The sequence below is a fragment of the Mustela nigripes genome, chromosome 1 (genome assembly GCF_022355385.1).
Source record: "Mustela nigripes isolate SB6536 chromosome 1, MUSNIG.SB6536, whole genome shotgun sequence".
Lineage (NCBI taxonomy): Eukaryota > Metazoa > Chordata > Mammalia > Carnivora > Mustelidae > Mustela > Mustela nigripes.
This window is the reverse complement of record NC_081557.1, coordinates 207,456,197-207,469,839: the sequence shown is the minus strand read 5'-3', so window position 1 is coordinate 207,469,839 and position 13,643 is coordinate 207,456,197. Positions and strand designations below refer to the sequence as shown.

The following is a 13,643-nucleotide window of genomic DNA, read 5'->3' as shown; positions in this document are numbered from 1 at the left end:
ATGGCAGGTTTCCAGTGGGTTAAGGGGTGACATGCGATCCCTGACAAATAGCCCTGCGTCCATAAGACCCTATTTGTATTAGGAGTACAATGCTGTCACTGGTCTGCTCAGGCTTAGATTATTTAAATTCCTGTCTTTTTTCCCCTTCAATCAGTTCTCTTTAGTAAGACAGAGGTACCTTATTTTGTATGGGAGTGCTTAGAGGCCTTATTAAATCCTTTATGAAATAGGACTGTGTAGGAGTTTGAAAATTATAAGTAGGATCTAATGGTCTGCTTTAAAGTAAATGCTGTTGTTTTAGTCCTGGTCTAATTTTCTCTCCATTACATCTACAAATATCATTACCAGCCAGTTAAATGAAATAATACTATCACTATGTGTGCATGTTGCAAACCTGTTATATGCCATGCATTTACATTTTATCTAAAATTAATCCTCATCACAACCTTGATTTGTAAATGCAGACATCTAGAGAGAAGTAGTCATTTGCCTGAGGTCAGCAGTCCGTGTTTTATAGACCTGGGGACCCACATAGGTTTCCACTATACTACTCTGGCTCTCACCTTTAATTTTTTATTAAAATACCCAAGTGAAGCAAGGGAGAGCATTGCCTAGAATGTATGTTAAAAAAAAAAAGGAGTATAAACAGTAAGATGGTCTGAAATAAGTGCTTAAGGGTAACTGGCAACTTCTCTTAGGATCCTTAATGTTGATTTCCTCCACTTAATCCAGCTCCGGCCCTCTCCGAGGCTTCTTATGAAAAAGCCTCAGATTCTTTGCCTGAAATGCCTACTTTGTGGGTTGCACTGTGTCCCTTAGAGGGGTATAATGAACTCCTGGACTGCGCACCACCGCCATACTGTATTTGAATAGAGGTCTTTGCAGAAGTGATCAAGTTAAGATGATGTTGAACCGGATGAGAGTGGACCATAAATCCAATCACTAGGGTCTCAATAAGGAGAGGGACATTGAAGACAGAGGCAAAGACTGGAGTGATGCAGCCACAGTCCAGGGTGTGGCCAGGATTACTGACAACCCCTGGAAGCTGGAAGAGACAAGGAAGGATTTTCCCCCAGAGCTCCGCTGACACCTTGAATTGCAGACTTCTGGCCTCCAGAACTTCGAGAGAATACATTTCACCCAGAAGCTGCTACTTCATCAGGCACCCCTGAGAAACACACACACCTTCCAGGGACTAATTGAGTTTCCACAACTGGCAGCCATGAACCCTGGATTCCTCCCAAATTTTAACCAAAATTTTAAGTATACCTATTAGTCGCAGAAAAGTTATTTTACAAATAGCACAAAATAAATAAAAATTAGTGATTTCGAAAGGATGCACATTTGACACAAAAATAAATGAGTGATATTTTAATAAATTTAATAAATATCCACATATATCTCATTGCCTCACCTGAAAATACTGTGGCCCCGGAAGGTCACAGAGACAGATACCAGCATAAATGTTGCCTTCCCTGAACTGTCATGGCTGCAACGGATGGAGAGAAAAAGCTAATGGCCTAGGTAAAACAGGATTCACTGGGGGGCTTCTGTGGCCACAGGGAGGGCTGGGGTGCACAGGGACTCCAAGGTCGCTGGGACCGAGGCCAGGACTCACTCCTTCCTTCTCTTGGCAACTTCTGTTTCTCTGCACTTTGAAGTCCTTTTCTTTTACTGTAAACCAGTCCTTTCCACACAGTGGAAGATACAGTGCAGAGAGTGCCATAGTCTCCCAGCTCTACCACCAAACTCAAGAAAGGAGATGAAAGAGGATGCGAAGGGGAAGGTTTTCCAGATCTCAAATTCTAGTATCTCAGGGAATGGCTCTGATTGGCCCAGCTTGGGTCAGGTGATATCTCCTGGACCAATCTGATCTGGCCATCAGAGGGGGACTCTGATTGGTACTGCTTGGGTCAAGCTCTTGCCTTACCCAATCAATGGAAAGGACCAGGAAGGTGAGGTCTATTAAAGGTGGCAGCTGCTGTCTGAACCCAGAACCACAAAGGCAAGATAATGGCAATGCTCTCCACTGAGGGGAATTGATAGCGTAGGGTTAATTGAGTCCAGGAGAGGAAATAAAAGGGGGGCATGACAGATACTGAAGTCTAGGGCAGATTAATAAAGAAGAAGCAGGTGGTCCCACTTGACTTCCCATCTGACCTCTTCTGGGCAGGTGAAACATGGTAACCATACATGGATGCGGGCAGGGAGGGTAGGGGGACAGACAGGGCTGGCTGCCCAAGCAGAGAGGTGAGCAGCCCCAAAGTGGACCCTGAACCCAGGCCCCTCAACCGTCAAAGAGTTCATTCTTGTCTGAAGACACAGGGTTTCCCTACAGGAACTCCACAGCTCTGAACTGCACTGATGCCATTATTCACCAACAGACCAGTGTCTGGACCTCCAGATCCTACACCCAGATCAATTCCCCAATCTCAGGGGCTTACAACAACAAAGATTTGTTTCTTACTCATGCTATATGTCTATAGCAGGCCATGAAGTGGGTGGGGGTTTGCTGCTCCCACATCACCATCATCCTCCTCACTCCAGAACCCAGCCTGAAACAGCATTTCTGGAGCATCACAGTGACAGAGGAAAGACACTTTGAGAGGGTCTAGCATCAGCCCTGCTCCAGCCTGTTGGTAGCATTTCTACTCAACCTCCTTGGCCAAAACTGGGGACACAGCCTGCCTAGCCCCAGGAGCCTGGAAGTGAGTTCCTGCCGGCTGCCGGGAAAACGGCAGATCCAACTGGTAAACACCATTAGTGACTGCCCATCCACAAGGCTGCCCATGCATGACTTTCTTGTGCACCCAAATCATTGAGGACCCAGAAAGTATCCCCTGAAACTCAGCTCAGATACAGATCAGCCTCACCTCTAAATCTAGAGAGAAATCTGATCATGCAGGCATGCAGGAAGAGACATGTGCCTGGGATGGCAGAAAGAGCCATCCTCCTTTCAAGTCTTGAAAGTCCTCCTTTCAAGCCTGGGCTTGGGTCTGAAGAGCTGTGTGACCCACCATCAGTTGCTCATCCTTTTGCTATCCCTTCTCATCCTCACTAGGGGCATTGTTAATTCTTCTCCAGAAGGTGGACATAGGCATTCAGCAAGGAGGTGTTGGAGAACACACTCAATACCTCTTAGTCCCCATCACTCAGAAACCTGAGACTGCATTCCCTTCCATTTTCCCCCAACGAGATCTGTTAGCAAAGTGGGGGAGAGAAGGAGAGGATAGTAAGATAATCCGCTACATTTTGCTGTATCATACCCGCGGTGTAGCGGGCTCCATCCGAAGACTCCCTCAAATACATTTGCTTTAGGCAACAGCAGATAAAACAGACAGAATTCTAATGCTTCTGGCTAAAGGATGTTATTGAATTTGTGAGATAAGAGTTGCATACAAGGTGATCTTCCCAGTAAGTGATGAGGTTTGAAAGTAGAACAGCCAGTTATACTGAGTCTTTACTTAAGGAAGAGCCTTTCCGGTCTTGTGTTTCATCGGTCAGAATCCCAGAGGAAATACTCCAAGGAGATGTTAGTTGAAAAGGCCCTCTGCCTGTCCCACTGCTCACACACAGGATAGTGCAGTGGACTGGGGCTTCAAGGAAGCCAGGAAGAGGGGGGAGAGGGAGACCATTGAGGGACAGGGCTACCTCAGCTAGAATAGTGACCTTCCAGTGTCCCCCTGCTCAAGGAGACTGTGCAGGGAGGTCCTGGGGAATAGATTCCCCAACTTGATTCCCCTTGCTCTTCTTGATCTCTGCAGGGATCCCCATTGACTAAGCAAGCTGAAGCCAAGGGCTTAAGAGCTCTGCCCCCCTTCCCCACCAAGTCAGATTCCCAGGCACCAAGCAGGGCTGAGTGAAGGTAAGAACAATGGGAGATGGTCAGCCCAGGGGGCTTCAAAGAACTGAAGAGAGAGAATTATTCTAGAAAACACACTAAAGGCCAAAGGGGAGCAGCTGTCACAAGCATATTTCTGTTTCATTTCTAAGTAGAAGAGTTTCTACACTTCTGAGCTATCTGCCACGCAGAGGGCTGTCTTAGGGGGGTGGGCAGCAATGTTTTGCTAAGAGTGGTCTCCTCTAGGGATGCTAGAAAAGGGATTCTTGCAGTGCACACACAAGTCTACACTTCAGTAGACACCTCCCAACCCTAACCGGATAACCTCTGCTCAGTTTGGCATGTGTGCTTCCAGAACTTTCCTGTACTTCAACTCTGGTTTTCATGAACCACAGAGAAGCAGTATACATAATAGCTAAGAGCACAGACTCTGGAGTCAGACTGGCTTGTTTTCAATACTGATCCTTGCTAGCTAGCGTTGCGACCTTGGACCTCACGCTAGCCCCTCAGTCTCCTGATCTGCAAACTAGGGTGCAAATACTTACTTCCTAGGGTGGTTGTTAGAATAAGTGAGTTAACACATGTTAAGTACCTAAAAGCCTCTGCCACATAAGCAGCCCTATACAAGTGTTTGTTCATATAATTCATTATATACAAAATTATCAAACCATATCCATTAATTACTGTGTCAAACATTGTTTTGCCTTTATTTTTTTAATACACACACACAGAGAGAGAGAGAGAGAGGGTAACAACCTATCCCAACTCCCTCAGCTACAAAAGAAAAAGCTCCATGTATGTTAACTCATGTAAATTTTTGCCCACAAGGGCCATGACTCACTAGTTTTGCAAATGGCAATCCAATTTTTGTCCAGCTAGGACACCCTGTTGCTTCATCTAATTACACCTGGCCTTTTCTCCCCCTTGGGGTGTTGACACAGAGTCTGCCAACGTGGGAAAGCACCCTGCTAAATAAAGGGTGGGCATTTATTCCTTTATTGGCCCACCCATCCTTCTGGCATCTGCGGTTTGCGTACCTGCTGCAGGCTGGTTGCTGGCCTGGGTGCTGAAAACATAACAGATGCCATGCTGTGGCCCTCTTCCAGTAGATGAGAGACACACTGTAGATGAGAGACACAGTGGATTGGGAGACCTGGTTCCAGTCTCCAGTTCCATGCCCTGGTCTTCCCTGGCTTAAGGCCCCCTCTGCATCCCACCACAAATGCTGGGGAGTGGATTCTCTTGTGCTAAGCCTGTTGTCCTACTTCACCCACGTCTGGGTCCTGACCCTCAGCCATCCCATGTATATCCCATTTCAGCACCCTCTGCTCCTCCAGTTCTTCTGCTCTGACCTCATCCCCAACAAGGATGTGGCCTGAAGAGCCATTTCTGGGGAACTCCTTGCTGGGAGTCACTCATCAGAACTACTGCAGGTAGTTAAGTTTTACTTATTGATCCTCAGTTTCCCCATCTGCAAAAGGGGAATACCCCACACTGATCATCATCATAAAAATAGCTGCTCTTCGCCTGGGTGGCTCTGTCAGTTAAGCAACTGCCTCTGGCTCAGGTCATGGTCCCAGGGTCCTGGGATCAAGCCCGGGGTCAGGCACTCTGCTCAGCAGGGAATCTGCTTCTCACTCTGTTTGACACCCCCCCCACCCCAACTCATGCACTATCTCTCAAATAAATACATGAATCTTTTTTAAAAAAAATAGTTGCCCTTTATAAAGTACCTGCTATGGAACAGACAGTCGGATAGCACACAGTGGTTCGTCTTCTCCCATCCCTGTGTTACAGGTGAGGAGAGAGAGGCTTGAAGTCGAGAGTGCCCAGCCATTCGGCCAGTGATGGTGAGGCTGGGCCTCTGACCTAACTCCCAGCCCTGCACTCTCCCACTGCACCACTTTGCCCCTCCATTCATGTTTCTACACCGCCAGGAAACATACATGGGGAGAGCCAGTGGAATGCTAGGAATAGGTGTGAAAGCACTTTATACTGACTACATTCATGAAAACCAGGCTCTCACATCAGAGGTCAGGCCTCACCTATAGAAAGTCCATAGCAGATGGATGTTGGTATTAAGCAGACTCACTCCATCCTGCGTGTGGGAAGTAGCTTGATTTGAAATGACTTTGATTGTTAATCATTTTATTTTACTCTTCTCAAATGCTATGCCTTTGAAAAAATGCCTCCAGCCAGATTTATTACAAATTTTAATGTGTGTCTTACTCTCCTTGGTCAAGGTTCGCTATCTCAAAATGCTTCCTTCTGGCATCTGATGGTAGAGTTCAGGAGGTTGATGGAACTCATGTCTGTCACTTGGAATCCTGGCCACAAAGCTGACAATTAATTTGATACGTTGCCTGAGAAAATTAAATGTTCCTGCCATTGCGGAGATAACCAGCCAATTTGCATCAGCAGACTACTAGGATATGCAAAATCCTTTTTCATTTCTTCCAGAGTTACAGATAACTGAGCTGTGGGCTTGTCACAGAAGTGAGCTCTCAGAGCCACAATCATAATGGTTTCATATCTCTGTCTTGGTTCACAGATTCCTATTTGAACAACATGAGCATTTCTAATTCCTTCAGAGCGTGAAAAAAATCATTCCATGCTCTCTTCCCTCCAGGTCAGGATTGAATGGCACAGGAGCTGGTGGAAAGAGCAGGGAACTGGGGGAACGATAGCTCTGGGTTTGATAGCTAGTAAGTGGTAGACCCAGGGACAGAAAGAGCCTGGCTCTAAGCCTGGGCCCTTAGTGCTATACCATGCCACTCCCTTCCAGCAGAAGTTTTGTCACTGTTTTCTCTGTGTCCTGCTCTGCAGTCCCTTCCACTGTGAGCCAAAGGCAGTGCTGGTAGAAGAGGAGGGTACTGAATGGGTGGGTGGGTGAGTGGGTGGAAGGTGGAAAGACATTGATAAGCTGGGAGGGTGGTGGACGGATGGATGGATGGATGGATGAATGGTGGGTAGAACGGAAGCTAATGAATAGATGATAGTTGAAGGGTGGATGGGTGGATGGGAAATGGGGCTGAGTGAGGAGGTCAACAGATTGGTGTATAGTGAATAGATGAAGTGGACAAATGGATGGATAGGTGACTGGGTAGATAAGGAGCTAGGTCAAAAATAGGTGGATGGGTGGAGGATGTGTGAATGATGAATGGATGAGGTAGATGGATGGGTGTATATATGAAAGGTGGGTGGGAGGTAAATAGGTAAATGAATGAAGAGTGGATAGATGGGCTGGGAGTAGGACAGTAGGGTGGACAGATAGAAGTGGGTGTATGGATGAATGGATGGATGGGGTAGATGAATGGGCAGACGGGTAAGTAGGTGGATGAACATATGGATAAGTGGGTGGATAATGGATGGTGAATGGTTGGTGGGTGAGTGGGGGCACATATATAGAGGGAAGTAGGAAGAATGCTGCCTTTGATGCCTCCCAGAACTGGGTTAGAATTTCAGCTCCATAGGCTATAGGTGGATGGATGGAAATTTAGAGAAAGGACCTTCTTTCTTCATTCAGCAACCTTGGTTCACACTGAATCTGATGATAGATTGCCAGGAGATGACCCATACCTCATTTAGTTGATGCTCTAGGGTGTAGTACTCATGGTCACAAAAAAATATGTATGGGACTTTGAAACTGCTAGTTCTACCAAAGTGTCTAAACCATCAGTTCAAGAAAGGATGCTGGTCCATGCTGCCATATTCTGCTCTACTCTCTGTGCCTTACCTCACTCCTGTCCCTTCATTTCAAATCCCTGTCCCTCCATCATGCTACCCCCATTCCATACCAATCCTTAAAGTTCAGCTTAAATGCTGCCTCCTGCAGGAAGCCTTTCCTGACCTACTCAAGACTTCCAAATCCATCTCTTCCTCATCTGCTCCACTCTTTATTATGCAACTTTGGAAGCTATATTTTGTGTCAGAGAAGTACAAGAGTCTAGAGACAGTAATGCCATCTGTGCTATGTTTGAGCATTTCAAAGGAAATCCTAATGGGATTCACCTTTACCTTGTGATACACCCAGAGAATTATATGGCATTACAAATGTGAACCAAAGAGGATGTCCTACTTTGGAAGTACAGGTGTTTTCCATTTAGTTTTTTGACCATTTAAGTCTTCCCTAGTTATGATCTGATTTTCTTTCCAGAGGTGCCTGGAAGAGTGTCCCAGGTTAGAGGGGAGGACAGAGAAGAGATAAGGGAGAAAGTTTCCCAAGCAGCCCTGCCCAGGAAGTCCGACTACTCCCACCCCTCGCACTAGACTTTCCCTGCCTCCCCTGCTTTGTCCTCTGGATCCCAGCTTGCCCTCTGGGAGCTGACCCCTCCTCCACTAAGACGATGAATGTTAACCCTAACCTCCTTTCCCAGGTGTATTAACCTGGACAGCCACAAGCCTCGGGGCCAGAAGGACTGCACACCTGGTCCTTGCCCCTGCAGGTGGACAAAGGGTAGGAGGCAGTGGCCACCAAGTTGATGGTCTTCAAAATATTGTGTTGCTGCTGCTACTTTGCCATAACTCCAAAGACTCACTCATATGCTGACACTGTTGCAAACACTACACATACACACACATTCACACACACAGGTCCTGTGACCCGTCAAGGCCATGGACTGTGTTGTAGTCACTGGGGGGCATCCATACTGCCCTGTGTCAGGCATTAGGTCTGCACTCTTTGATAGAACCTCCTAATGTGAAAAGTAAATTCAGGCTGAAACATGCATCTTTCAGAACAAGGAGAATGGTGGCAATCTTAGTATTTCCAGCCCTGTAGTAGATAATTTACACACATTCTCTCTGATCCCCTTAGCTTCCTCCAAGTGAATGGCAGAATCCCAGGTTTAGATAGGGAAGCCAAGGCCTGGAATTTAGCAGCCTGACCAATGGTGCCTGAGAAGCAAGTACAGAGAGCTATGTTCTTCCTCCCTAAATGTCTCCATTCTATTTTTTGCCTGTACCATACACGCAGTGACAGCTGTGGGATACTGCGTGAACCTGAACTTGCAGGTCACAAGGAGAAGGATGTTGACATCTTAGATCATGTGGAGGGTGACCAGGAGGCCAGCTATGAAGAAATGCAATCTTTAAAATCATGCTCCCTTAACAGTCTGTCATGGGCCATTTTGTAAGGCTGGGCGCTCATCCGTTCGGATATTTATTTGACAGGCAGTTTGATTAGTGTCCATTGTCCCATTTAGAGAGTAAGCTCCATGAGGAAAGAGAAGATGACTACTGTGCTGGCCAGGATTTCCCCTGCTCCCTGGCAGGATAGCTGGTACATCAGTGGACGTTCAATACATACACATGAATGAATGCTGCATAGGACTCATCACCTACACTGACACTGTGAATTACACGTGTGATCTATAAACTTCCCAGGGAGTTATAAGGCAGGAATTATTTTCTCCATTTTACAGATGGGGAAACAGAGGCTCTGTATTTAACACAGGAGTGCACCTGACCCAGGCTTGGACCCCAGGCCTGCATGGCTCTAGGGCACCACACTCTGGCCCGGGGAAGGTACGGACTGAGGACTTCCCAGTTGCCCTGTTTGCACAAATGTATCTGCAGGCCATCCCGCTGCCCTCTACTCCACGTCACCATCTCAGGTCTGTGCTGTGTTTGTTTGCAGGCTGAGGAGGCAGCAGGGACAGAGCGGCCAGCTCATGGACACAGAAGGCCGGGCTGGGAGCCAGACCCAGGGCAAGCTCCAGGACGGACGCAACAACAACATTCTGGCCCACGCCTGCTCCCGTGGCTGCAGCAGCTAAGCCACCACCTGCGGTCACCTGACGGGACTGCACACATCTCTGTCCTGCCCACTGGAAGCCCCTCTCTGTGCCACAATGGCCCCTGTCTCACCCCTGATGACATCAGATGCAGAGAGACAGCCTTGAACTTGAGCTGAGAAGGCCAGGTTCCTGTCCCAGGTGCCTGACTGCTTCTCTGAGTGACTTTGGACAACCTTGCCCTTCCTGTGCCTGTTTTCTGCATCTGCCAAAGGGGTTAAAACAGCTCTTTGTCCCACCTAAAACTACAAGGTTATTGGGAAAAACCAAATGGTTAGCAGACATGGAAAACCTGTGATGTTTCTGAAATTGTTTACACAGGCAAAATACAACCTTGGTGTCTGAAGTGTACTCCTGTCCCATAAAGCAATTAGACCATCCCAACTTTACAGTTTGGACCATCACGGCTTGTCACACAGTACTTTTGAAAATGCAACCCAGTGTCAAAATAAATATCTCTGTTCCTGCCCGTCCAATGGGAACACCATTCCCAAATCCTGGAGCAAAACCTAACGTGTATTCACTTGCCTCTCTGCCAGGCCAGTCTTTCTGACCCTGGAAGAGGGCATGACCTGCACACCAGCCTGGTCCCCTGGGTCTCAATGCTGCAGGTACACGTCTGCCCTTAATCACAGAAGACTGCCTCCCACCTATAATTTCAGCAGCTCCCCACCCCACCCCACACCCTACACCGGGATGCCCTTCGGAAGGTGAAGTCACTGACCGTCAGTTGCTCCTATCAAGTGCCATCAGAGTTTCTCCCCAAACTGAGTCCTACAGCCAAATTTTGAGTCCCCATCCACCTTCTAGGTGTTTTTCCTTCAAAGGGTGTGAAGTGGTCTCCTCAGCATTGTCTTAAAGAGGGTCCCCAAATGCCATTGATGAGGTGGTCCTGTATTGACAGAGAAGTATGGGTGACTAGAAAGTTCACTCTAGAAGGACAGTGGACTCACACAAGGAACAGACTGCCGTAGGACCTGTTGGGGGAGCACTCGGCCTCATTGAATGGGGAGAAACTGTAGCGCCAGGGACAGAGCTCAGATGTAGTCAGTCTCCTCCAGAAATCCAGCCCTGCTGTTTACTAACCAGAAGACCTTAGGCAAAACTGCACAATCACTTATGTGTCATTTCCTTGTTTTCAAGCGGTGATGATAAAACCAGCCTTGCAGGGTTGTTGTAGGGCTCAATGGCATCCGGCACATGGCGCACCCAGCATGCACCGCTCACTGAATGGTAACCACATTTTTTGGGCATCACTGTCATCGTCTGGAGAAACTTTGCTATGTCACTCATTTGGCAGGTCGCTTTCTATAGAAATAAGCTTGGTGTTTAGAACCCCTTGAACTTTTCTTCTGGAGTCTTTGAACTCTGTCTATCCCTGTTCAAAGTTCAGGTGTGTTTTTATTTTTTCTTAACAACTTCCGGTTTTTACTTTTTACATCAGGAATCAATGCTTGGGGCTGTCGACATCGTCTCCTGGGTATATTAAGAGATGTTTTAATGGACGGTGTGGTTTTATATTTTTATTTTAAAAACAAGAAACAATCATTATTTTCCTCCTTCAAACCAAGCCTATTTCTCAGTTATGTTGCCCACGTAAGTCTACTTGTCTTGCACACTTGTCACTCTCTGTCCCCCATTGGCACTGTCCTGTTCCCTCCAGGAAATCACAGGGCTGCTCCTCTCTTCACTGTGACCCGGGCAGCATGTCAGATTTCTTGCCGGGCTGAATTCATGAAGTAGGGGGCAAGAGCTGGAAGCAGCCCAAGAGATGCTGGACTTCCTGGCTGTGTTTAAGTCAATTGTTGTTTCTTGTTAGAATAAAACTATTTCTTGGACATTCCTTCTTATAACTTTGTTCTTATTTGAGGTTGGGTGGGATGGGCAGTGTGCCTCTGAGTCAAAAGGCTCAAACTGAATTAGAAACATAAAGATTGGAGGGGAAGGATCCCAAGTCGGTGATGTGTTTATTTTCATGGGAAGGATCCCAAGTTGGTGATGTGTTTATTTTCCTCACAGAATACAACCAAACTTGTCAATTCAAGGCTCCATCCAACTCGATCACAATTTATATTATTATTATTCATCATAATGATTATTTTACACTAGAAATCTGTGATCTATTTGTTAGGGGGAAAACGAGAATTTTTCACCTAGAGGAAAACATTCTTAAAATGTCAAATTCCCCCTCAGACGTTTATACGGCACACGTGTGGGTATAACCAGCATTTGCTTTATAACAGACTTCTCGATTTCCTGCCTCCTGCCTTTGCCCACCCTGTCATCCCTACCTGGGATGCCTTTCAACTCCCATCTTTGCACATCAAAATACATATCTCTTAAGGGTCAGTTCCACCTCTTCCATGATGCCTTCTGGTCTCCTGGCAGCACTAAACCAAGCCAGACATAATCTCATCCACATACTTGCTCATGCAGTTTCTATCACTATCTCTTGGCTCTGATGGCTGTTAACTGCACAATAGGGCTACTTTTGCCCATGGATCATCCTCCATGCCTTCAAGCCCTTAAGAGATGCCAGGTCCTCTTCAGGGCTATGTCTGTACCCACCCTCCGTATTCTAGTCCCAACACTACCTGGTTCATAAGAGGTAATCAATAATTTTGGAATGAATAAGAGTGAGCCCAACACAAATTGGGGTGGGCTGTGTGAAGCTTGCTTTTGGCAGCCTCCTGTCTCCAGTCTGGCCCCACTGCCACTTCTTGGGGCTTTGGGCTTTCCAGGTTCCAGTACTGCCTGGCCCCCACCCCCACCCAATGGAGTGCCTGATCTCTCTGCATCCCCTCAGATATATCTCTCCTGAGTTCCAAGTTCCACAAGAGTTTTCCCTTCTCCCTCATTCAAAACCCCATTCGCAGGGTTTGTAACCCAGCCCAGTACTGGTTGAGCAAGCAATCTGATTAGAGAAACCCATTCCCAAGCAAGAATTTGCATAAGGATTATTATTTGAAATCTAAGCATAGTAGGACGAACTATAGGCTGGTGGTGTCCACAGGGCTCTCCTACCCCCACTAAAATATATCGCAGGATTCTCATGCCAGGGGGTAAAAACAATTCATATTTAGAGTAATGGTAATCCCAAAGCTAGATGCTGTGAGTCCCTTCCTGCTTACTGCTACATATTACCAACCCTCCTCCCCAGTCCAGGCTATGAACTCCATCAAGTGAGCTGTGCACAGCTGGCCCCCAGCACAGAGCTGCTTTTAGGCAGGTTCTCAGTGGGTGTGGAAGGAGTGCACATGTGCACACAACCCCACTTTGGCGCCCAGCTCTAGCATGTTTAGCAAATGCCTGTCACTCTGATGATTCAGCTCACGCACTGTGCCTCTCACAATTTCCTCTTCTGACCAGGAACAAGAAATCATGGTGAGGTCTCTCTCGTGCTTAATTATTGACTGTCACAAAACATGAGTAGCTTTTTTTTTCCCCTGGGTAATCATGGACAAGCATGATTAATAGATTTTCCTCTCAGTGTCTCTGTTCTTCATGTTGATTCCCCATCTCCCAAACACACACTTCCTAATTCTCTCCTCTCTGCAGAGAGTGATGCATTACACACAGATCCTTCCCAGGTGTCAACACTGCCATTTTGCATTGTCCTGATTCTGAGAAGTTATTGGTACAACCATGTTCTATGCTTAGTCCAATGGCATTTTATTTTATTTTATTTATTTTTTCAATGTTCCAAGATTCATTGTTTGTGCACACCCATTTCTTAATAGAAATTCATTTTACATCTCATGTTTAGCCAACTCTTAAAAAGTAAGGTGGATTTTTCATAGATGGCTTTGATGATATTGAGGTATGTGCCCTCTATCCCTACACTTTGAAGAGTTTTGATCAGGAAGGGATGCTGTACTTTGTCAAATGCTTTTTCAGCATCTATTGAGAGTATCATATGGTTCTTGTTCTTACTTTTATTGATGTGTTGTATCACATTGACTGATTTGCAGATGTTGAACCAACCTTGCAGCCCTGGAATAAATCCC

At 46.6% G+C, this 13,643-nt stretch overlaps 1 protein-coding gene across 3 annotated transcripts in view; it reads left to right on the top strand.

Moving 5' to 3' along the window:
- The window catches only part of STK32B (serine/threonine kinase 32B), a 398,863-nt gene extending 387,384 nt beyond the window's left edge, over positions 1-11,479 (top strand). For all 3 annotated transcript variants that reach the window (XM_059380707.1, XM_059380698.1, XM_059380690.1), the window contains one exon: positions 9,480-11,479. In XM_059380707.1, coding sequence (XP_059236690.1) covers positions 9,480-9,618 — 139 coding nt within the window. In that variant the 3' untranslated portion in view covers positions 9,619-11,479. The remainder of the gene's footprint in view (positions 1-9,479) is intronic.
- The last annotated feature ends 2,164 nt before the right edge of the window (positions 11,480-13,643 follow it).